At 43.2% G+C, this 25,057-nt stretch overlaps 1 protein-coding gene across 2 annotated transcripts in view; it reads left to right on the top strand.

The window, feature by feature from the left end:
- pofut3 (protein O-fucosyltransferase 3) overlaps window positions 1-24,488 on the top strand; it is a 74,367-nt gene extending 49,879 nt beyond the window's left edge. For both annotated transcript variants that reach the window (XM_043674313.2, XM_087979986.1), the window contains 2 exons: window positions 13,184-14,019; window positions 15,211-24,488. In XM_043674313.2, coding sequence (XP_043530248.2) covers window positions 13,184-14,019; window positions 15,211-15,441 — 1,067 coding nt within the window. In that variant the 3' untranslated portion in view covers window positions 15,442-24,488. The remainder of the gene's footprint in view (window positions 1-13,183; window positions 14,020-15,210) is intronic.
- Window positions 24,489-25,057: the final 569 nt, after the last annotated feature.

The following is a 25,057-nucleotide window of genomic DNA, read 5'->3' as shown; positions in this document are numbered from 1 at the left end:
GTTGCTTTCCACCATTTGTAGGGAGATTAGAGCCCAGCGTTGGCTGTACAGCTTTGGCATTGCATCTCTTTGTACCTTGGGCAGAGAAAGTGCTGCTGTCTCCAGTGACACCGCCATCATTAACACCTTGCCCAATCTTTGGTTTTACACCCCCACATTTGACACTGACTTCAGTATTGAAAACGACATGAAACTGTTGTAGCAGGTTGGACACATTTTCATCAGCCCTGAGATCAACGACAGATAAAGAGAAAGGGGGCTGAGTTGGCAGAGAGAGGAGAGCCAGGAAACCTACCCTAGAGGTGCCAGTGACCCTCATCATTATGACCAGAAGGCATACGGTTCTTGGGCAATTAATCCCCTGAAGCCGAGAGATACCATCAAGAGGGAGCAAAAGACAGGGTTAAATAAATGTTTCACTGGTTCGGAATTGAATTTGACTGGTACTATGTTTCTCAGAGCTTGGTATTGATTTTGTGTCACTGAGATCAGATTGTGAATTTGATGGAATGCACGGCCTGTAAAAGCCAGTTTTGTTTATTTTAAACTACGTTGACTTCACAGTTCTGGTCCGAAGTGATGTGTACCTGAGCACTGCTTCAGTGAAGGATCTGATATCTGTTTAAATTTTGAAGGACTACATTACATTCTGTGGCTGAGCCAATGTTGGTATCCTGGGATTTATTTTTTTCCTCTTGTTTAAGTGTCATTATTACCCCTTCTGACCAGGAATAAATGTGAAGGCAAATTCCAAAACTCTTGCGATTCTAGACAGAAAAAAACCCGAAAGAACTCAAAGTTTGTGTGAAGATTTGTAGCTCGGGTGCTCATTGTTGTGGTTCTGTTCGCCGAGCTGGAAGTTTTTGTTGCAAACGTTTCGTCCCCTGGCTAGGCGACATCATCAGTGCTTGGGAGCCTCCTGCGAAGCGCTTCTTTGATGTTTCCTCCAGTGTTTATAGTGGTCTGTCCCTGCCGCTTCCGGTTGTCAGTTTCAGCTGTCCGCTGTAGTGGTTGGTATATTGGGTCTAGGTCGATGTGTTTGTTGATGGAGTTTGTGGATGAATGCCATGCCTCTAGGAATTCCCTGGCTGTTCTCTGTCTGGCTTGCCCTATGATAGTAGTGTTGTCCCAGTCGAATTCATGTTGCTTGTTGTCTGCGTGTGTGGCTACTCAGGATAGTTGGTCGTGTCGTTTCGTGGCTAGTTGATGTTCATGTATGCGGATTGTTAGCTGTCTTCCTGTTTGTCCTCTATTGTGTTTTGTGCAGTCCTTGCATGGTATTTTGTACACTACATTAGTTTTGCTCATGTTGGGTATCGGGTCCTTCGTTCTGGTGAGTTGTTGTCTGAGCGTGGCTGTTGGTTTGTGTGCTGTTATGAGTCCTAGGGGTCGCAGTAGTCTGGCTGTCCGTTCTGAGATGCTCCTGATGTATGGTAGTGTGGCTAGTCCTTTTGGTTGTGGTATGTCCTCGTTCCGTGGTCTTTCTCTTAGGCATCTGTTGATGAAGTTGCGCGGGTATCCGTTTTTGGCGAATACCTTGTATATGCAGATGGGGATGCTGGAAATCAGAAACTGAAACAGAAATTGCTGGAAAATCTAGCAGCATCTGTGCAGAGAAATTAACATTTCAAGTCCAGTGGCCCTTCTTCAGAACTTAGTTTTTCCCGCAATTTCTGGTTTTGTTTGTGTTTGCTTTTGGATTGAAGTCTGGCCTCAATGCTTTCTCTTGTTTAATTGTTTTGATTACTGTGGGAAATGAATTCACACTTATGGGTTTGAATTTGACTGTACCAGCTACAATTTGCAAATTCTTTTTAATTGACCTGTTCAGACATTTCTGCACACCTCTAGGGTAGGTAGGTCTGCAACCCAGACCTCATAACCGATATGTAAGGACACTACCACTGTGCCATAAGATCTCCATTGTGTGTTTGTAAGAAAGTGGAAACACATCAGCCCCTCTATGAATTCAGTGATGTCTTTTGCAAAGGATTGTCTTATTCACTGCAAAGGTGACTTGAACAAATATGTGGAGAACATGTTCAATATGAGTCATAACCAATTTTATTTCCCAGGAAAGTGAAGATATAAATGGTAGTTATGATCCGATTAATTTCTTCCAATAATAATAGTGTTGTGCAAAACAATAAATGAGTCATGCTTCCCCACAGCAATCGATCGTCTTACTTGACCTAAACTGAATGCCTCCAAATCAGTTTAAAAAAAACAGAAATTGCTGTGAAAACTCAGCAGATCTGGCAGCATCTTTGCGGAGAAAGCAGAGTTAACAACTTCGGGTCCAGTGACCCTTCTTCAGAATTAAACTCCAGAACACCTGAGCTGCCAGAAGAGATGGTGGAGGCTGGTACAATTACAGCATATAAAAGGCATCTGGATGGGTACATGAATAGGAAGGGCTTCGAAGGATATGGGCCAAGTGCTGACAAATGGGACTAGATTAGGTTAGGATAACTGGTTGGCATGGATGAGTTAGGATGGAAGGGTTGTAACAACTCCATATTGTACAACTCTATGACCCTATGACTCTAATCAGTTTTTGGTTTATCCAATCTTTTAGACCCTGTGAATGTCTTTGCAGTTTTCCCTTCTGCTCTCTGAAACATTAGGTCCAAAGATTTTCCAGCACAATGGATCTGATATGTTCTCAATTTATGAAGACCTCATTGTACACTGTTTACAATCTGTAGGAAAGATATCTGTCAGTAAGCATTATTGTATGTTAACCTTTTTCATTTTCTTTTTAAAAGCTCACTATTCGCAGTGACCCTCTTTACAAATCCTTTCAGTGTCAAAAAACTCCAACATTTCAGAAATATAACGCTGCTGTGAAATTACATTGCTACTTGCTGTCTCAACATGTTTTTAATTCATTCCTGAGACATGGGCATTGCTGACCGGGTCAGAATTCATTAACTCTGAACTGCTTTCTGGGTAATCATGTTGCTGTGAGGCTGGAGTCACATGTAGGCCAAGCTGGATAAGGATGGCAGATTTCCTTCCCTAAGGGACACTACTGAACCAGATGGGTTTTTGCAACAATTGACAATGAGTTCACAGTCATCACGGCCAGGGCGGCACGGTGGCTCAGTGGTTAGCACTGCTGTCTCACAGCACCAGAGTCCTGGGTTCGATTCCCGCCTGTCCTGTAAGGAGTTTGTACTTTCTCCCCATGTCTGTGTGGGTTTTCTCCGGGTGCTCCAGTTTCCTCCCATAATCCAAAGATGTGCAGGTTAGGTGAATTGGCCATGCTGAGTTGCCCACAGTGTGAGGTGTGTTGGTCAGGGGTAAATGTAGGGGAATGGGTTTGGGTGGGTTTCTCTTCGGAAGGGCGGTGTGGACTGGTTGGGCCGAAGGGCCTGTTTCCACACTGTAGGGAATCTAATCTAATCTAATTAGACTTGGATTTCTAAACTTGTGTTGAATTCAGACTCTGCCATTTGCCACGGTAGATTCCCAGTCGAGATCCCCAGAACAGTATCTGGGCCTCTAGATTTCTGATCCAGTGACTGAACCGCTCACTAGCAGCTCCACTTAAAATGTCGAATGCTAGGCACTGAATAAAGCATTGAGCTTACTTCAGCGAAAACCCAGTATTTATATCAGTGAAAGGACATGGCTCTCTTTCACATGCTCCAATTTTAACAGCAGCGAGAGTGGTGTCAGCAAGGATCAGAGGACTGCCGGGAAGATAAATTTCCCTCTAAAAGGACTTACTTTGAGAGTCAGTGGCCTCCATTTTCAGCAGCAGTTGGAGGGAACACCAGGGGGCTGCCGGGAAGGTAAATTAATCCTTTTAAAAACTTATCTCATGTATGGGTGGAGTGCTCGCTGAGCAAGAACACGCAGGATAGCTGAGTAAGTGAGGTGTTTGCTTTACCCAAAGCAAAACTCCCACCCTTCCTCCACCTCTAACCAAAAAAAGGTTCTGTGTGCCAGATTGATAAGGTTATTAGTTTTTTTTTCAGTAGTCTCTTTGGGAATTTAGAATAGTGGGAATGGATGTTAGGGCAGTTGAATGTTCCTCCTGCAGAATGTGGGAGGTAAGGGTCACCACTAGTGTCCCCATTGACTTCATTTGCGGGATGTGCACCCAAATCCAGCTCCTCGAAAACTGCGTTAGGGAACTGGAGCTGGATGAACTTTGGATCATTCGGGAGGCTGAGGGGGCAATTGGGAGGAATTATAGGGATGTAGTCACAGCTCAGGTCCAAGAAAAAGGTAGATGGGTTACAGTCAGGGGGCGGAAAGGGAACAGGCAGACAGTGCAGGGATCCCCTCTGGCCGTTCCCCTCCATAACAAGTATACCGTTTTGGATACTGTTGCCGGAGCGGAGTAGAGCATTAGTCATTGGGGTCTCCATAGTTAAGGGGACAGATAGGAGATTCTGTGGGAGCGAGAGAGAGTCGTGTTTGTGTGTTGCCTCCCAGGTGCCAGGGCCCATGATTTTTCGGATTGAGTTTTTCAGGATCCTTAAGAGTTTGGGGAGCAGCCCCATTCCACATTGGTACCGATGACATAGGTAGGAAAAGGGATGGAGATGTAAGGCAGGATTTCAGGGAGCTAGGGTGGAAGCTTAGAGCTAGAACAAACAGAGATGTTATCTCTGGTTTGCTACTCGTGCCACGTGCTAGCAAGGCAAGGAATAGGAAGAGAGCGCAGTTGAACACATGGTTGCAGGAATGGTGCAGGAAGGAGGATTTTGGATTCCTGGATAATTGGGGCTTATTCTGGGGGAGGTGGAACCTCTACAAACAGGATGGGCTTCACCTGAACCAGAGGTGTACCAATATCCTGCGGAGGAAACTTACTAATGCTCTTTGGGAGGTTTAAGCTAATTCAGCAAAGGGATGGGAACCTGAATTGTAGCTCCAGTGTACAAGAGGTTGAGGGTAGTGAGGTCATGAATAAGGTTTCAAGGTCACAAGAGTGTACCAGCAGGCAGGAAGGTGGTTTGAAGTGTGTTCAGGAGCATCCGGAATAAGGTGGGTGAACTTGCAGCATGGGTTGGTACCTGGGGCTTTGATGTTGTGGCCATTTCAGAGACCCGGATAAAGCAGGGACAGGAATGGTTGTTGCAGGTTCCAGAGTTTCGATGTTTCAGTAAGAATAGGGAAGGTGGTAAATGAGGGGGAGGTGTGGCATTGTTAGTCAAGGACAGTATTACAGTGGTAGAAGGGACATTTGAGGACTTGTCTACTGAGGTTAGAAATAGGAAAGGAGAGGCCACTCTGTTGGGAGTTTTCTACAGGCCTCTGAAACATTCTGTAGAGGAAAGGATTGCAAAGATGATTCTGGATAGGCGTGAGAGTGATAGGGTAGTTGTTATGGGGGACTTTAACTTCCCAAATATTGACTAGAAATGCTATGCTTCGAATACTTTGTATGAGTCAGTTTTTGTCCAATGTGTATAGGACGGTTTGTTGATCGGCCAACGAGGTGAGGCCACATTGGATTTGGTACTGGTTAATGAACTAGGCCAGGTGTTCGATTTGGAGGTAGGTGAGCACTTTGGTGATAGTAACCACAATTCGGTTACGTTAACTTTAGTGATGGAAAGGGATAGATGTATACCACAGGGCAAGAGTTATAGCTGGGGATAAGGCAATTATGATGAGTTTAGGCAAGATTTAGGATGCATAAGGTGGGGAAGGAAACTGCAGGGGATGGGCAAAATTGAAATATGGAGCTTGTTCAAGGAACAGCTACTGCGGGTCCTTGATGAGGCAGGGAGGAGGTGGTCGAGTGAGGGATCTGTGGTTTACTAAAGGAGTTGAATATCTTGTCAAGAGGAAGAAAGAGGCTTATGTAAAGATGAGAAATGAAGGCTCAGTTAGGGCAATAAACAGTTACAAGTTAGCCAGGAAGAACCTAAAGAGAGAGCTAAGAAGAGCCAGGAGGTGACATGAGAAATCTTTGGCAGGTAGGATCAAGGAAAACCCTAAAGCTTTCTATAGGTATGCCAGGAATAAAAGAATAGCAAGGGTAAGATTAGGGCCAGTTAAGGACAGTAGTGGGAAGTTGTGCATGGAGTTTGAGGAGATAGGAGAGGTGCTAAATGAATATTTTTTGTCAGTATTCACACTGGAAAAAGAAATGTTGTTGAGGAGAATACTGAGATACACGCTATTAAAATAGAGGGGATTGAGGTTCAGAAGAAGATGGGGTTAGCAATTCTGCAAAGTGTGAAAATAGTCAAGTCCCCTGTGCTGGATGGGATTTATTCTAGGATTCTCTGGGAAGCTAGGGAGGAGACTGTAGAACCTTTGTTTTGATCTTTGTCATCATTGTCTACAGGAATAGTGCCAGAAGACTGAAGGATAGAAAATGTCCCCTTGTTCAAGAAGGGGAGTAGAGACAACTCTGGTAATTTCAACCAGTGAGTCTTTCTTCGGTTGTAGGTAAAGTGTTGGAAAGGATTATAAGAGATAGGATTTATAATCATTTAGAAAGGAATAATTTTATTAGGGATAGTCAACACGGTTTTGTGGAGGGTAGGTCGTACCTCACAAACCTTATTGAGTTCTTTTGAGAAGGTGGATGTGGGTCAAGCAGTTGATGTGTGTATGGATTTCAGTAAGGCATTTGATATAGTTCCCCACAGTAGGCTATTGTACAAAAACGGAGGCATGGGATTGAGGGTGATTTAGCAGTTTGGATCAGAAATTGGCTAGCTGAAAGAAGTGGTGGTTGATGGGAAATGTTCATCCTGGAGTTCAGTTACTAGTAGTGTACCAAAAGGATCTGTTTTGAGGCCACTGCCATTTGTCATTTTTATAAGTGACCTGGATAAGGGTGTAGAAGAATGGTTTAGTACATTTGCAGGTAACACTAAGGTCAGTGGAGTTGTAGACAACATGGAAGGATGTTGCAGGTTACAGAGGGGCATAGATAAGCTGCAGAGCTGGGCTGAGAGGTGGCAAATGGAATTTAATGCGGAAAAGTGTGAGCTGATTCACTTTGGAAGGAGTAACAGGAATACAACGTACTGGGCTAATGGTAAGATTCTTGGTAGTGTAGATGAGCAGAGAGATCTCTGTGTCCATGTGCATAGATCCCTGAAAGTTGCCACCCAGGTTGATAGGGTTGTTAAGAAGGCATGTGGTGTGTTAGCTTTTATTGGTAGAGAGATTGAGTTTCTAAGCCATGAGGTCATGTTGCAGCTGTACAAAGTCTGGTATGGCCACACTTGGAGTATTGCGTACAATTCTGGTCACTGCTTTATAGGAACAATGTGGAAGCATTCAATAGGGTTCAGAAGAGATTCACTAGGATGTTGCCTGGTATGACAGGAAGGTCTTGTGAGGAAAGACTGACAGATTTGAGGCTGTTTTCGTCAGAGAGAAGAAACTTGAGATGTGACTTAATAGAGACATACAAGATGATCAGAGAATTAGATAGGATGGACAGTGAGAGCCTTTTTCCTCAGATGGTGATGGCTAGCATGAGGGGACATAGCTTTAAATTGAGGGGTGATAAATATCGGACAGATGTCAGAGGTAGGTTCTTTAGTTAGAGTGTAGTAAGGGCATGGAACGCCCTGCCCGCAACAGTAGTAGACTCGCCAACTTTAAGGGCATTTAAATGGTCAATGGATAAACATATGGATGATAATGGAATAGTGTAGGTTAGATGGGCTTCAGACTGGTTTCGCAGGTCGGCACAACATCGAGGGCTGAAAGGCTTGTATTGCGTTGTAATGTTCTACGTTCTATGGTTGATACGGGGGTTTGAAGTCAGCCAGTGTACTGAAGCTAAAATACACAACTCTCATTCTAAACAAATCTGAACAAAGTCTTGATATAAGTGGTAGACAGAGACTGAACTGACCCTCAATAGTTCACTGAACACAAGTGCAAGCTTTCTCTCGGTACTGTTGTCTAGCTGACATGGCAGAAATGGGTTCTGTTGCAGAGTCATTGAATTTATGTGCTGGCTGAAGAACATTAAGTTGGTTAATGTATTTTGTGATTGCTCTGTTGCGTATTTAATATTAAAAACCCAAGTGTAGGCGAAAGGAGGAAAGTCATGTGTTAGCTTTGTGGATTTATCATGAGTGGAAGATTCATGTTTCTCCTTGTTTGTGTATACAGCTTGCACTGAAGAACAGAACAAAAGTTGACATGACTAAAACTTCCCCCTCCCCCCAACCCCACCTTCTATGGTGGGTGCAAGTAGCAAAATATTTACATTAAAAAGCTTAGTGCCAAACTTACTCAGGGAAACATTTACACACAGTGGGGTGGGGGTGGGGGAGAATGCATGCATACATGATTTACTGTATACCTTCATATGTGTGTGAGATTATATACAGATAAAATCCCTACAGTGTGGAAGCAAGTAATTCAGCCCAATGAGTTCACACCGGCCCTCGGACAAGGATCTCACCCAGGTCCATCCCCCTACCCTGTAACCCTACATTTCCCATGCCTCATGCACCTAACTTACACATCCCTGAACATTTTGGGGTGATTTAACATGGTCAATCTACCTAACCTGCACATCTTCGGACCGTGGGAGTAAACCCATGCAGGCACGGGGAGAAAGTGCAAACTCCACACAGAAAGTCACCCAAGGCTGGAATCAAATGCATGTCCCAGGCGCTGTGAGGCAGCAGTGCTAGCCACTGAGCCACCGTGCCACCCAATTATATTGAGTGTGTATATATTTACGCCGTCCAAACCTGTAATTCCTGAATCCTGCACCAGTATCCGTTTTAGCAGTCTGCACCACTCTTTGTTTCCGTTGCTGGTCTCCTGTGCATGCTTTTGAAAATTTTGAAAAGGTTGAAAATTTTGCAACTGGGATCTGGTTGTCGCCAATAGCTGACATCTTGCACACTTCAGTAAATTCATTTTACTAACTGGGTCACAAGAATGATATGCTCAGTCTACACGAAGAAGTGGAGGAATGCAGTTTCAAGGCGTCGCTTTCCAGGTTCAGGGTGGAGCTATCACTTACAAAACTGCTCGTTTAGTTGTCCTTGAGAAAATGATGGTGAACTTTCAGTCCGACGAGGTCAAGTTGGCAGGTTACCTTCCCTAAAGAGCATTTGTGAACCAGTTATGTTTCTACTACAGCAAAAAAAAGCAGCTTCTCTCTTTCTCCTCCCTCTCTTTCTCCTCCCTCTCTTTCTCCTCCCTCTCTTTCTCCTCCCTCTCTTTCTCCTCCCTCTCTTTCTCTCTCCTCCCTCTCCTTCTCCTCCCTCTCCTTCTCCTCCCTCTCCTTCTCCTCCCTCTCCTTCTCCTCCCTCTCCTTCTCCTCCCTCTCCTTCTCCTCCCTCGCCTTCTCCTCCCTCGCCTTCTCCTCCCTCGCCTTCTCCTCCCTCGCCTTCTCCTCCCTCGCCTTCTCCTCCCTCGCCTTCTCCTCCCTCGCCTTCTCTTCCCTCGCCTTCTCTTCCCTCGCCTTCTCTTCCCTCGCCTTCTCTTCCCTCGCCTTCTCTTCCCTCGCCTTCTCTTCCCTCGCCTTCTCTTCCCTCGCCTTCTCTTCCCTCGCCTTCTCTTCCCTCGCCTTCTCTTCCCTCGCCTTCTCTTCCCTCGCCTTCTCTTCCCTCGCCTTCTCTTCCCTCGCCTTCTCTTCCCTCGCCTTCTCTTCCCTCGCCTTCTCTTCCCTCGCCTTCTCTTCCCTCGCCTTCTCTTCCCTCGCCTTCTCTTCCCTCGCCTTCTCTTCCCTCGCCTTCTCTTCCCTCGCCTTCTCTTCCCTCGCCTTCTCTTCCCTCGCCTTCTCTTCCCTCGCCTTCTCTTCCCTCGCCTTCTCTTCCCTCGCCTTCTCTTCCCTCGCCTTCTCTTCTCTCTCACTCACACGCGCACACACACGCACACACACTTAGCCTGATGCCAACTCGACAGTCTAGATTTTATTTTCACAGAACAGGAATTCAAATTTGCAAACTCTGATACACACAGGAAAGGTAATGTCACTGTTGCCCTACAGAACCTTAGGGCTAAACAAAAAAAAAACAACTGCAGATACTGGAAATCAGAAATAAAAACAGAAATAGCTAGAAAACCTCAGCATGCCAGGCAGCATCTGTGAAGAGAAAGCAAAGTTAACGTTTCAGGTCCAGTGACCCTGCTTCAGAACAGAAAGGACCCATTCTGGGTCCTCGGTCACAAGTTCTAGCCCTTGTCCTACAAATTAATTAAAAGCAAGTTGAGAAAATATTGGGGAGGCAATGGCTTAGTGCCTGTTAATCCAGAGATCCAAGTAGTGTTCTGGGGACCTGGGTTTGCATCCTGCAGATGGTGGCATTTTATTTTCATAAAAATCTAGAATTCAGAGTCTAATGATGACCATGAATCCATTGCCAATTATTGGAAAAACCCATCTGGGTCACTAATGTCCTTTTAGGGAAGGAAACTGCCATCATTACCTGGTCTGGCCTACACATGTCTCCAGACCCACAGCAACGTGGTTGACTCTTAACTGCCCTCTGGGATGGGCAATAAATACTGGCCCAACCAGGAATGTCCTCATCCCTTGAATGAGTAAAAAAAAAAGTAGCAATGTAATTTTAAAGTGCCCATTCAAAGAGCTGAGGATATTGAAACTAGAGAAACAAGAACAGAAATTGCTGGAAAAAATCAGCAGGTCTGGCAGCATTTGTGAAGAGAAATGAGAATTAAAGCTTCAGGTCCAATGACCCTTCGGAACCGGAACAGGTCCTTTCTGCTTTTGTTTTGGATCATAGGGCTGCTCTCTCGTTATAGAGAAACGACTGGAGGTGGCTTAACCTGAGCGACACGATGCCTCAGTCAAGGGAAGAGGCTGAGAAGGGGAGTAACTTTAGCCTGTGTAGGAATTAAACCCATGCCATTGGTCTTATTCTGCATTGCAAACCTGCCATCCAGTCAACTGAGCTAGCTGACCCCCTCCCTTCTCACAGCATATGAATTACGAACAGGGGTAGGCCACTCAACCTCTCTTGACTACTTTACCATGGAGTAAGACCATGACTAATCTCAGTGTGGTCCATCCTGTGCCTCAGTGTAGTCCGAATACTCTGTGCACATCAGCAGCTTTATAATACTCTGTTGGGCATGAGCGAGATATAAGAAGGGTTCAGTCACACTTTATTAGCATTGTGATAGACCATTACTTTGTAAGGCTAATTGGCTGCAGCATCAAATTGTGTACTGGTTTGTCTGAGAGCTGTTTTAAAAATTAACTTAAATATTCATGAGGTATTTTTGACAACTGTATCATAAGTCATTTTCCATATTTGTGTTTTACCTGTGTAACCTACACCAATTATTTTTAAAGGGCGACACAGTGGCACGGTGGTTAGCACTGCTGCCTCACAGCAACAGAGACCCGGGTTCAATTCCCGCCTCAGGCAACTGTCTGTGTGGAATTTGCACATTCTCCCCGTGTCTGCGTGGGTTTCCTCTGGATGCTCCGGTTTCCTCCCACAGTCCAAAAATGTGTAGGCTAGGTTAATTGGCCATGTTAAATTGCCCATGGTGTTAGGTGAAGGGGTGTAAATACAGGGGAATGGGACTGGGTGGGTTGCTCATCGGAGGGTCGGTGTGGACTTGTTGGGCTGAAGGGCCTGTTTCCACACTGTAAGTAATCTAATCTAATCATACTATTGCAAAATGTGATGAACTAAACAGTTGTCTCTACTTTGTTGTGTAGTGAGGTGTTAGAATGTAGAACTGAAACACTCCTCCTTCTTTCCCCCATCTCCTGATTTGAAATTTACTCTGAAGGTTGCTTTGTCTTTCCTCCGGTTAATGGATCTAATGACATTATTCACCATAAGTCAAAAATTTAATTTAGTTTTAATTTATTCATTCATTGGATGTGGGCGTTGCTTGACAGTCCAATGTTTCTTGCCCATTTCATTTGGAAGGGTAGTGCTGTGCCATTAGAAACCCTGCAGTCCATGTGGTAAAGGCACTCACATAGTACACTTAAGTAAGGCTTGAAATTTCGACCTATTGACAGTGAAGGAATGGCAATGTATTTCCAAGTTGTCCCCTGCACATGCTGTCCTTATCCTTCCAGGTGGGAGAATTTGGGAGCGGCTGCTGGAGGAGCCTTCACTCGTGCTGTGTAACCCTTCATTCTGTTACATTGCTGTTCTTTTTCATGAATCCATTAGGGCTAACGTGTTATTGGTACATTCTAAAGTAAATTATACAGTAACGTGTAAATTGGCATATGAGTTTTAAATGGGACCTTGCTTCATGTCAGAACAAAAATCACAGAAAAAAATTGCTTTGTTTGGTCTAAAGTTGCTTTGCATCTATACCCAATTTATGGTGGGGTTTAAAACATAATCATTCCCCCTTCTGTTCCAGTTCTCCCCTTCCCCCGACGACATCTACCTGCTAATATAAATTTCCACTAATCTGTGCCTCAGTTCACTGCACAGTTGTCTTATGTGATTCCAGTTAGTGAGCATGAACCCTGCTGTTTGACCAAGGGAAGTGTTACGTTTAATCCAGATGGTATATCACACAAGGAGGTCTTTTGATTGTGTCCATACATTGGAGATGGGGGGATAGTGGGCAGGGATTCACCGATTTCTCCCCTGCACCCCATTCCTCATCCTATCTCCCCTGTCACTAATCTTTGGTCTGCGGAAGTGTGACAAATTTGTAATGGGAGTGGACCTGGTAATCCAGAAAACTGGGAGCTAATGTTCTGGAGAACTGGGTTTGAATCCCACTATGGCAGATGGTGAAATTAATGGTGACCACACAGTCACTGTTTATTATCGTAAAAAGCTATCTGATTTAGTAATGTCTTTCAGGGAAGGAAATCTGCCATCCTTACCTGGTCTGGCCTACAAGTGACCACCAGCAATGTGGTTGACTCTGAACTCCGCTCTGAAATGGCTGAGCAAATGGCAGTCCGATCCAGGGCAATTAGAGACAGGCAATAAAGCCTGGACTAGCCAACAGATTTTCGATCCCATGAATGAATAAACAACAATATGTGGCTCAGAAGATGAAACCAGAGTTTATTCTAATCCTCTTGGAACTGGCAATGGTCACTTCAATCACAGTTTCTACAACTCCTAGATATAGAGACATTCTGCTGATCAAGACATTATTGGTGCTCATTATCATTGAGCTTGTGTGTGAATTAACAGTCTGTTTTATGAGCATTATTTGAAACGTTAACCTTTTTTTTCCACATCTCTAATTTGAATAGGTACAGACTTCCAGATCAATAGTTTACCGTTGCCTCGGAAACACCACCATGATTGGGCCTTGTTCCATGAAGAATCCCCGAAAAACAATTACAAGCTTTTTCACGAGCCTGCCATCACCTTATTTAATTACACGTCCACATTCAGTCGCAACTCTCATATGCCCCTGACCACCCAGTACCTGGAGAGCATCGAGGAACTGAAAACCCACAAGTACTTGATCCCGCTGTCTCGCAAGAATCAGCTGAGGGAACATCTGGCACCATTAGCGTATGTACAGTCTGACTGTGATCCACCTTCAGACAGAGACAGTTACGTTCAGGAATTGATGAAATACATCCCAGTGGATTCCTACGGGACATGTTTGCATAACAAGGACCTTCCCAGTCACCTGAAAGATCCCACATCCATGGATGATGATGGACTTTACAAGATTCTTGCTCAGTACAAATTTATCCTCGCTTTTGAGAACGCTGTTTGTGATGATTACATCACTGAGAAGTTGTGGAGATCCTTCAAGCTGGGCGTGGTTCCAGTTTATTTTGGTTCCCCCAGTATAGCTGACTGGCTTCCCAGTAATCAAAGCGCTATTCTTGTCAAGAGTTTCTCACACCCCAAGGAATTGGCTGAGTACATCTTGCAATTGGATGGCAATGACCAAGAGTATGAGGTCTTCCTCGAGTGGAAATGGAAGGGTCCCATCTCCAATGCGAAGCTGCTGACTGCCATGAAGGAACGCAAGTGGGGTGTTCAAGATCTGTCCCAGGACAATTACATTGATGCCTTTGAATGTCTAGTGTGTAACAGAGTGTGGGAAAATCTCAGAAGAAAGGAAGAGGTATTTTATGTGTATAACTTCTTCTCTGTTGTTTCATGAGCTGAAAGGCTTACGTTGACAGTACAGTCCTAAAATTGTTGAGAGAGGAAGCAGTCCATTTTCAGTTTAGAGGGCTCAGAACTCTAATACTGGGATTATTTCCCATTTAAATCAGATTTTTAAAAATTCCACTTGTGATGGGAGGGATTGGGAGCGGTGTGTGTAGATGTTTCTAAATCTACTCTGATGTCTTGACCACTTGCCAGGATGTACTGGAATGAGAACAAACAAAAAGGCGAGAAAAAAATCCCTAATGTGGAGGAGTCAGTGTTGGAGTAGGATGGACAAAGTTAAAAATTACACAACACCAGGTTATAGTCCAACAGGTTTATTTGGAAGCACACTAGCTTTCGGAGTGCTGCTCCTCCAACCCAGCAGATCAGGTAGCATCTGTGGAGAGAAACAGAGTTAATGTTACAAATTGATGACCTTTATCAGAACTGAAGCCAAACAGGAGAGTTTTTAAGCCAGTGGCATTGTGGGGAGGGAAGATAGGAAGAATGAAGGAGAGCATCTGTGACAGGGTGGGGATCAGGGGAGATTAAATAACAAAGTGTCTCATGGTGCAACAGCCAAAAGGAGCTGTTGTGGATATGTTGAAGCATGTGTTGTGTCCAAGTGAGTGTGAATTGCTCCATAATAAAAATGCAACATGAAGGATTTTTAAAAGAAACAAGGCAAAGCTGAGCTCAGCAGAACAAACACCAAGGTAGTTATGATCTATAAAGTTTTTGAACTGAGCGTGGAGACCGAAAGGCTGTAGAGTGCCACTTTGAAATGTAGTTTGTTAAGCTTACGTTGGATCATACTGGATCAGTGTTGCCAACCCTAGACAGAAAGGTCAGCATTTTTGTTCTCATTTCAGGCTCCCACCATCTACAACATTTTGCTTTTATGTAGGAACCTGGTGGAACTCACTGGGAATCTAAACGTTTGCGAATCCTTTCCTTAGACTTTGAGATCAGTCCCGCGGCTTCAGTGGAAGAGTTGGCTGGGACAAACAGAAATGATAATACAGGCCGACATGGCTTGGGTTGGAGTTAGGTGATGTTTGATGTCGGCAATAGGTAGCTGGAGCTGTAGCTGGATTTCGTTCCTTAGCCCTTACTAATTCTCTTTTTTTTTTTAAATCACTCTTTGCCTTATTAACAGGGTTTACCGCCAATTCAGTGGCAGGCACGAGCCAATCATTTGAGCTGCCCAGAGCCTGTGGCATTCACCTTCATACCCTCCTCGCTGGGGGCATCAGTGATGCGAGAGCTGTGGATGCCAAGTTTCCACCAGTCGAAACGCGAAGCTGCTGCATTAAGACGTCTCGTGGAACTGAACCAAAACTTTACAACCGAGCAGTTCTGGAGGATGGTGTTTAAGGAGAAACTTTAATTTTATTTCTTAGGATAAGAAATGCATCCATTTTTGGGTTGCTTCTGAGGAACCACATGAGAAACGCATCCACTTTCTGCAATGCAGTCAGAGAGGGGAAAAAAAACCTCCAATGATTACTAAGTTCCATACTGCCACTGTGCATCTTTCAGAGGTTCCACGTCAGTGATGGGATTTAACTGTAGTATCTGTCAGCTGATTGTAACTTGGAGTAAGTGGTGTTTCCTCATGCGCTGGAGATTTCCTCAATAAGAACCATTTAAAATCTTGTGGACCTTGAAATTATGCTGTGGCAGGCTTTTAACTGCTGAACAAGTTCTTCTGAAGATCCTTTCTGCTGTTTTCATGGAAGCATTAACCCCCTTCAAATTCATCGACAAATTCCCTCCTCTAGAATGAATGGAAAAAATGAATCTGAAATGGAAGTTCCAAGTGTCTGTGCTTAATGGCTGTCATTAAGACCAACCATTTTCCACTGCATCATTTAAGCTTCCTTCCATCGTAAGGGCAGAGGTGGGATTGTCACTAAAGACTTGCCTGGGTGAGTGCGAACTTCACACCATTCGAGAAAAAGTAGACCGACGGTTAGAACATTCACTCCCTACAGCACAGGTGCACACTGTGTATCATCTACAAGACACACTGCAGCAACTCAACAAGACTCCTTCGGCATATTCCAAACCCCTGACCTCTACCATCTAGAAGGACGAGGGCAGCAGATACATGAGAATGCCACCGTCTGCAGGCTGCTCCTCAAGCCACTCACTATCCTAACTTGGAGCTATATTGCCTTGCACTGGACCAAAATCCTGGCACTTCCTTCCTATTGGCATTGTGGGTGTACCTACAACAGCTCGACCACAGCAGTTCAAGGAGGTAGCCCTGGAGGGTAAGTAGGGATGGAAATTAAATGCTGGCTTAGCCAGCAATGCCCACATCTTGTAACCATAGCATCCTTTCAAGGTCATGGCTACCAGGGTGCAAAGATAAAGTCTAAGTTGCTGGAATAAATTACAGGTAGCTGCATATCAAATTCAACTGGCTGCCAGCATAAATGCAGACTGGGATTTCACAATGAGAAGATCATGTAGAAAATTGGATTTAACTAATGGAAGTTGTGAGACTCTCTGTCATCAGGAACGTAACCTTTAACTTTCCCTGCCTTGACATATCTGCTGCTGCTGAAACCCTCATTCAAGCCTTTGTTACCATTGGATTCAACTATTCCAACTTTGCCTTGGATACCTTCTGACTTTATATCCTGTGTGACCTAGAGCTGATCTGAAATGTTTGCTGACCATTTTTCTTATCAATTCCAGTACTTCAATGAGTAACATTAGTGCCATAATATGTCTCTATTCGATTATCATTCTTCCAAGCTGTGGTTGATACATTCAGTATATATTAACATATTAATTGGTTTGCTGAGAATCACTGCCATAATTGGATCTCTAGATTCTGCTTGTGTCCATAAATCCGTTGAAATACCTTAACTTAATTAGAGTTTTGTAAACTCCCTGCACACTACAGTATTTGTATCCTGGATGTTTAGCTTTATATCTGACAGCCTTAAGCAAAAAGTTGTTTTACAAGTAGGGTACGAATTGGTAATTCGCTGCTGTATTTTCTTTTTTTTCTAAAGTAACACAATATCTTGTTATCAGAAAAGCACATTGAAGGCGATATGAAGTAATGCTGATGTAAAGACAAGGATGTATATGTCGTGGGTTAAAAATTGGAGAATTGAGAATGCATTATATCTCTGCTCATATATCCGAATGTGAATATTTTGCGATTCCTTAAACCCTCCCCATTATTTAATAAGATTGTGGCTGATCTGATTATTCCGTGTTGCTGCCTGTCCCAATAACCTTTCACCTTCTAGCTTATCCAAGAATATCTCTTCCTCTGCCTTAAAAATATTCAATAACTCTGCTTCCACCATTTTTTGACAGTGAGGTCTAAAGACAATGACCCTCTGAGAGAAACTATTTCTCCTCATCGCTGTCTCCAATGGATGACCCCTTGTTTTACATTAGGAGAAAGTGAGGACTGCAGATGCTTGAGATTAGAGTCAAAAAGTGTGGCACTGGAAAATCACAGGCAATTAGGCAGTATCCGAGGAGTAAGAGGATAAATGTTTCAAGTATAAGCTCTTCATCAGGAAGAGCTGTTCATCATGATGAAGAGCTGATGCTCGAAATGCTGACTCTCCTGCTCCCCACCTGATATTTTTTGACCCTTGTATTAAACAGTCACCCATACTTCCAGATTCTCCCACCAGAGAGAACATCCTCTCCACTTCCACCCAGTCAAGACCCCTCAGGATCTTGTATGTTTCGATCAAGTTGCCCCTTATTCTTCAAAACTCTAGCGGAAGCAAACCTAGTCTATCTAACCGTATCCTCATAAGATAACCCATCCATTCCAAGTTAAAAATCACACAACACCAGGTTATAGTTCCATCGGTTTATTTGGAAGCATTAGCTTTTAGAGCGCTGCTCTTTCAGAAGGATGATGACGTCAGCATATACGAGGGGGCATAACTACGAATTGAGGGGTGATAGATTTAAGACAGATGTCAGAGGCAGATTCTTTACGCAGAGAGTGGTAAGGGCGTGGAATGCTCTACCTGCTAATGTACTCAACTCAGCCACACTAGGGAGATTTAAACAATCCTTAGATAAGAACATGGATGATTTTGGGATAGTGTAGGAGGATGAGCTGAGAATAGTTCACAGGTCAGCGCAACAGCGAGGACCAAAGGGCCTGTTCTGTGCTGTATTGTCCTATGTTCTATGTACTATGTAAAGTGGAGGTTAAGATCATGCTCACAGAATTTATAGCCAGTGGTCCAGTGTCATGGAGATGTGATACATTTAAACAATTGTTTACTCACCTCCATCTAAGGCTCCAAAGGAGATTTCCACATATCATTTAGAAACATAGAAAAAAATACAGCGCAGTACAGGCCCTTTGGCCCTCGATGTTGCGCCGATCCAAGCCCACCTAACCTACACTAGCCCACTATCCTCCATATGCCTATCCAATGCCCGTTTAAATGCCCATAAAGAGGGAGAGTCCACCACTGCTACTGGCAGGGCATTCCATGAACCCACGACTCGCTGAGTAAAGAATGTATCCCTTACATCTGTCCTATACCTACCACCCCTTAATTTAAAATTATGCCCCCTCGTAATAGCTGACTCCATACGTGGAAAAATGTTCTCATGGTCAACCCTATCTAAACCCCTAATCATCTTGTACACCTCTACCAAGTCACCCCTAAACCTTCTTTTCTCCAATGAAAACAACCCCAAGTGCCTCAGCCTTTCCTCATACGATCTTCCTACCATACCAGGCAACATCCTGGTAAACCTCCTCTGCACCCGTTCCAGTGCCTCCACATCCTTCCTATAGTATGGCAACCAAAACTGCACACACTACTCCAGATGCGGCCGCACCAGAGTCTTATACAACTGCAACATGACCTCAGGACTCCGGAACTTAATTCCTCTACCAATAAAAGCCAGTAAGCCATATGCCTTCTTCACCGCACTATTTACCTGGGTGGCAACTTTCAGAGATCTGTGTACATGGACACCAAGATCCCTCTACTCATCCATTTATTGTATCTGTTGCTCCTGATGCGGTCCCCTCAACATTGGGGAGACTGGACGCCTTCTCACTGAGTGCTTTAGAGAACACCTCTGGGACACCGGCACCAATCAACCCCACCGCCCCGTTGTCGAACATTTGAACTCCCCCTCCCACTCTCCTGAGGACATGCAGGTCCTGGGCCTCCTCCACTGCCACTCCCTCACCACCTGATACCTGGAGGAAGAATGCCTTATCTTCCGCCTCTGGACCCTCCACTCCCATGGCATCAATGTGGACTTCCCCAGCTACCTCATTTCCCCACCCTCAACCTCACCCCCACCCCAGTTCCAACCTTACAGCTCAGCACCGTCCTCATGACCTGTCTCATCTGTCAATCTTCCTTCCCACCTATCCGCTCCACCCTCCTCTCTGACCTATCACCTTCATCCCCAACTCATCCACTTATTGCACTCTTTCCCCCCCACATGCCCCACCGCCCTCCCATTTATCTCTCCACGCCTGAGGTTCCCAGCCTCATTTCTGATGAAGGGCTTTTGCTTGTAACATCAATTTTCCTTCTCCGCGGATGCTTCCTGACCTGTGCTGTGCTTTTCCAGCACCACTCTAATCTAGACTCTGATCTCCAGCATCTGCAGTACCCACTTTCACCTTAATCTCTACCCGATGAAGGAGCAGTGCTCCGATAACTAATGCTTCGAAATAAACCTGCTAGACTATAACCTAGTGTTGTATGATTTTTAACTAAATAAGGAGAACAATACTGTATACATTATTTCAGATATGGCCTTACCAATGCCCTGTACAATTAATTCAATTTCCCTTGCACTAGACAATAACATTCCTCGCTGAACCTATAGATTAACCTTTTGTGATTCACGTGTATAACATCATGATCCCTCTGCACCTCAGGGTTTAGACCATGTGCTTCACTTTTTAAAATTCTTCTTGTCAAAATGGACAGATTCACATTTTCTCATGTTTTGTGCTATGACATGCTTGTTCTTATTAAAGTTATTAAACTAACTTCTTAATATCCTGATCTAAAAACTATGGCAGACGTTGGAATCTCCATCCAATCTTCTTTCATTTTCCGAATAACTCCTTTTTGAACTTGTTGCTGGGGCTTGCCCCTACTCCACGACGTTCAGCACCACTCACTACTCCTCAGGTACTTCAAGCCCTGATCAATATCTAGGCTTAGACTGAAATGGGGGAAATAATATTCATCCCAAACAAATGTCAGGCAATGACCTTCCAATAAGAGAGAATCCACTTCCCCTTTACATTCAATGTCATCGCAATCACTGAATCTCCTATTGTCGATATCCTGGAGAGTAAACCAGAATCCAAACAGGACAGTCATGTTAATACAGTGGCTAAAAAAGCAAGCAAGAGGCTAGGAATACTGTACAGGATAACTGCTCCTCTGTCTCCCCAAAGTCTGTCCTTCATCTGCAAGGCACAAGGCAGGAGTATGATGGAATACATCCAACTTGCCTGGATGAGGTTAGCTCCAACAATACTCAAGAATGTAAGGGATAGCAGCAAGAGCAGGCCATTCAGCCTCTCAGGTCTGCCTCGTCATTAAGAAGACCAGGGCTGATCTGCGCCAAGTTTTAACTCTTATGCCAGCTCCTTATAGTCCTCCACTCCCTGACATTTCAAAAACCCATCTGCTTCCTCTTTAAATAATTTCAGTGATCTAGTTGCCACAACTCTGAGATTGGGAATTTCATGCATTCACTATCCTCCAAAGAAGAGATTCTGTCACATCTGAGTTTCAGAGGGTCCCCTCATTCTGTAAGTGACACAGTCACAACCTACTTTTATTACTGCCTTTCTGTTGTTAGTAAGTTTAGCAATCTGGTCATCAGTTCCTTTGACCAAATTGTTTATGGCCGCGGCCCTGGGCAATGCCACCACTAGGTGAAGCACCAAGCATGCGCTGCCCCAATTGGCAGAGGAACAGTGGTCTCTCATATAAACGATGTAGCCCTTATGTTCACAATGTGGGAGCAAACTGCAGCTTCGCCTGCAAAAATGCGGACTTCATAAGAACTGAAGTTTTGCATCAGAGCAAACGTGGGGTTTGAAATCAGAACAGTAGATTGGCCATTCAGTGGTGACATTCCATCTGCAGCTTAGTGGATCATGTTTCGCCTCAACTTGTTGCATACCATCTTGTAGTACATTTGCTGAACAAGACAAGCTTACACAGCTTTGCTGCTCTTGTAGGGAAAGCTGGTGTGAAAATTGCCGATTCTCCACCTAGTCATATGCAGAGGCGTACTGGCACACCCGAGATTCCTGTCACTGGAGATTGACGTTGTTAAACCTGGCATGTGCAGGTAGTTGTCAGTGGCCATCTTGAATGGTGGCTTCCATTGGCAACACACACACTGTCTAATGTCAATTGTTTAAAAAAAAAACTGAGATGACAGTATTGATCCCTGTGACACTTGTTCCAAACAGAAAATGGCTCATTTATGCCTATGTTGGTGAGCTAAACTTCTATCCATGTCAATATTCTAAGCCATGAGCTTTCATTTTCTACAATAAACATTGATTGGCAGCTTATCTAATGCCTTCTAGAAATTTAAATACAGTACATCTATTGTTTTCCATTTTTTCAGAGCACGCGTACTTCAAAGAACACCAATAATTTGATTAAATATGATTTCCCTTTTGCAAATCATGTGGACTCTGCCTGATTACCTTGAACCTTGATATGTGCTTTGTCATTGCATCTTTAACAATAACTTCTCTAACATCTTCCCTATCTCAGATGGTAGACTAACTGGCCTGTAGGTTTCCTGCAAAGGAATTATATTTATTGTTTTCCAATCTAATGGAACCTTCCCTGAATTTTGGTAATTTTGGAGCACTGCATCAACTATCTCAGTAGCCATTTCCTTTAAGACTTTGAAGTCCATTAGGACCCAGGGACTTGTCTGATCATGGCTCCAGCAATTTGCTCTGTACAACTTCCCTAGTAATTGTAATTTTTGTGAATTGTCCTTCTACCTTCCATTCCCTGACATACGTCTATTTCTGTTGTTACTTGTTTCTGCTATAGTAAAGACCAATGTAAAATACCTGTTCAAGTCATCTGCTATCTCTTTATTTTGCATTAATTCCTTAGATGCACACTATGTTAACTATTTTTAAATATATCTGTAGAAACTCTTACTATCTATTTTTATATTTCTAGCTAGCTTTTTCGCATTCTGATTTTACCGTCCTTATTATTTGACATGCACTCACATACGTGCATAAATGAAGAGCATATGCAGGTATACATACATGTAGCCACATGCACACTGATATATGTGTACATAATTACTGTATCATCTATGCTAACTCTGCCGGAGTAATACAAAACTAACTTTGCTGCTCTGCTCTCTCCCCATAACCCTGCATCAACATTGCTTCAAACATGTACCCAAATCTCCCTCAGAAAGATGCAATAATTTGTGTCTAACTATTTCTTCTGACAAAGTATTTCACAATCCAAAACTCCATTGTGTTAAGAGGTTTCCCCAGCCCCTTGCCTCACTATATAAGTGAACATTTTAAACTAATGACTCTTGCAACTCTGAAAGTCCAGAAAGATGAAATAATCCTTACCCCTTCAGTTAATATAAGCCTTCAGAATTTTGAAAATAAATTGTTAATCAACATATTGACAATCTAAAGAAAGACTCTCATTTATATGCATCTTTCAAGACCTCCAGATCTCTCAAAGTGCTTTACAACAATTACTGCATATATACATGTAAAAGTCAGATGTTTAAAAGTTCAATTCATAGGGTTGACGATTACATGCGCACTAGTTTTGAGGGGCTGAAATTCATGCAGTTCGAAATACCGTATTATTACGGTAAAGTAATTACCTGATAAAAGTGAGAGCAACAAGAATGAATTACTGGTAGTAAATTTTATTTATGCACACCGGTACGAAAATTTAAACATGTCAAAGATTCATTGAAATCCTGCAAACTCACACTGTTCAACATCGTCATGGCCTGGTATAATGGCATGCTTAAAATGAAACATTTATTCAATTCTGACTGTGTACACATCTTGAACTTGCCTGCCAAATTCTTCCGTTTCCCTCCCAATTACTCTCATATGTAATGAACCTCAGCAACATTAACAAATTTGACAAAGAATTAAAGGTATACGTAGCTAATATGTCTCGCTTTTATTCAGATATAACGGCACACTTAAAATGGTAAACTTTTTAACAATATTAACTTTTGGATGTACAGTGGACAAACTGCGCTAAGTCTTGGTCTGAATGAATCAAAACGTGCTGTTGTAAACTAAGTGGGCTAAGTAGAGGGATGAATGAATGAATGAATACGGACACAATATAGTAAGCAATAGAGTTGCTGGTATGAATGAATGAATGCAATTTCATTTAAGTGGGTTAATGGGAAGATGCAGTTTCCTTTGTAAGAAGTTTATAATATGATATAGTAGGGTCAATTTTTACATGAGATATATGAAAAACATAAGGTTTTTTGGCCAAAAATAAGGGCCAACCTCTATATGAGATTGACTTGTACACAAATATATGCAGTAAGTATTTAGAATGGTGAAACTTCTGCAGTGTGGAAACACTGAAAACAGTTTATACATAGACTGATCCCAGAAATACCTCTACATCTGTGACTTTCGAGTGCCAAGATACCAGGAAGACTGCCTTTCTTCGAATGGTGACACAGAATCTTTAGCGTTCACCTCAGCGTGCAGACAGAGCGTTGGTTTAACATCTCATCTGAGCAGCAGCACCTTGGCAGTACAGCACTCCCTCAGCAAAATGCATTTGAGCCTTAGTCTGGTTTCTCTTAAGTTTGTGGTTTGGGCTTTGGGCCCGCTACCTTCAGACTTGAGCGGGAGTGTTGCCATTCAGCTAACCTCATACCCTCTGCAGTAACTTCTGAATGATTCTTTGCCAAATGTAAGGACCACTTATATCCACTGAAGTCATTGACAAATATTTTCTGTGAATTGGTTGTGTTGCATTTCATGCGGTGTTTAGAGAAGAATATTCTGAGCTTGCCTATTCTTTTCAGATTTAACATTCAAAAGGAAGCCCTACTCATCTAGAAAATTTCTCAATAAGTCAAAGAACGATGAGATTTTTTGGCACTGTTAACATTGACTCCAAGTAAAATCTGAAAGTCAATGAGACAATGTCTGAGAGGGACAATGAACCATGAATCTCCTGATATTATCTAAGAGAGAGAGACTAGAAACGCAAGAGAAACATTATGCAGAACCTAGAATAATTATCAAAAAAAACTTCTCCTTCAGATATTTTGTCTTGGATGTAAAATGTTCGAATTTGTGTGATACATTGGAATAACCTTTTTACTGACCTGAAGAGTTGATCAATAAAGCATCTTGTACAAAGGGAATTGTCCACTGTGTTGAATGCCAAAGTGTGAAAGAATTTGGCGTTTTGTTTGACCTGCCTACATCCAGCAACATGAATGCAGGTCTTTATGATAGATTCTACAACAAGAAATATGGCTTTCGCTCAGTTTTATAGTGATTCATCAAGGAGTATCCTCTATGAAGTGTACATTATTTAATTTTGCATTTTTGTTGAGCTAAATATTTGGCTCTTAATACGTTGTATACAGTAATTTCTGAACCATAAGTAAGACATTCCAAATGTCAACACCTCAATAGTGCATGGACAGTCATTCTAATGCTGGGTCAAAGTTTATTTAAGAATGCTTGATGAGATCTGCTTGCTTGCTACTTTCAAGTGATTGAAATAGGATTTCTGAGGTGTAGTATGGGATCTTCTCCAAGTGCATGAAAATAACTCTCAGCTTCACTGTAATAACTTAAGTGGACTGCAACATCAGTATATTGCTCTTCTGCAAGATTCAGCTCAGACCCATCTTGCTGGTTCTTGCTTACACAGGCTTGGAGCAGAAACATGCAAACTAATAAAGACAGAACTTGCATTTATTCA

Source organism: Chiloscyllium plagiosum, unplaced genomic scaffold, assembly GCF_037043375.1.
Source record: "Chiloscyllium plagiosum isolate Xiang-an unplaced genomic scaffold, Cpla_swu_hap1 HiC_scaffold_36, whole genome shotgun sequence".
Taxonomy (NCBI): Eukaryota; Metazoa; Chordata; class Chondrichthyes; order Orectolobiformes; family Hemiscylliidae; genus Chiloscyllium; species Chiloscyllium plagiosum.
This window is presented reverse-complemented; position numbering and strand designations above follow the sequence as displayed.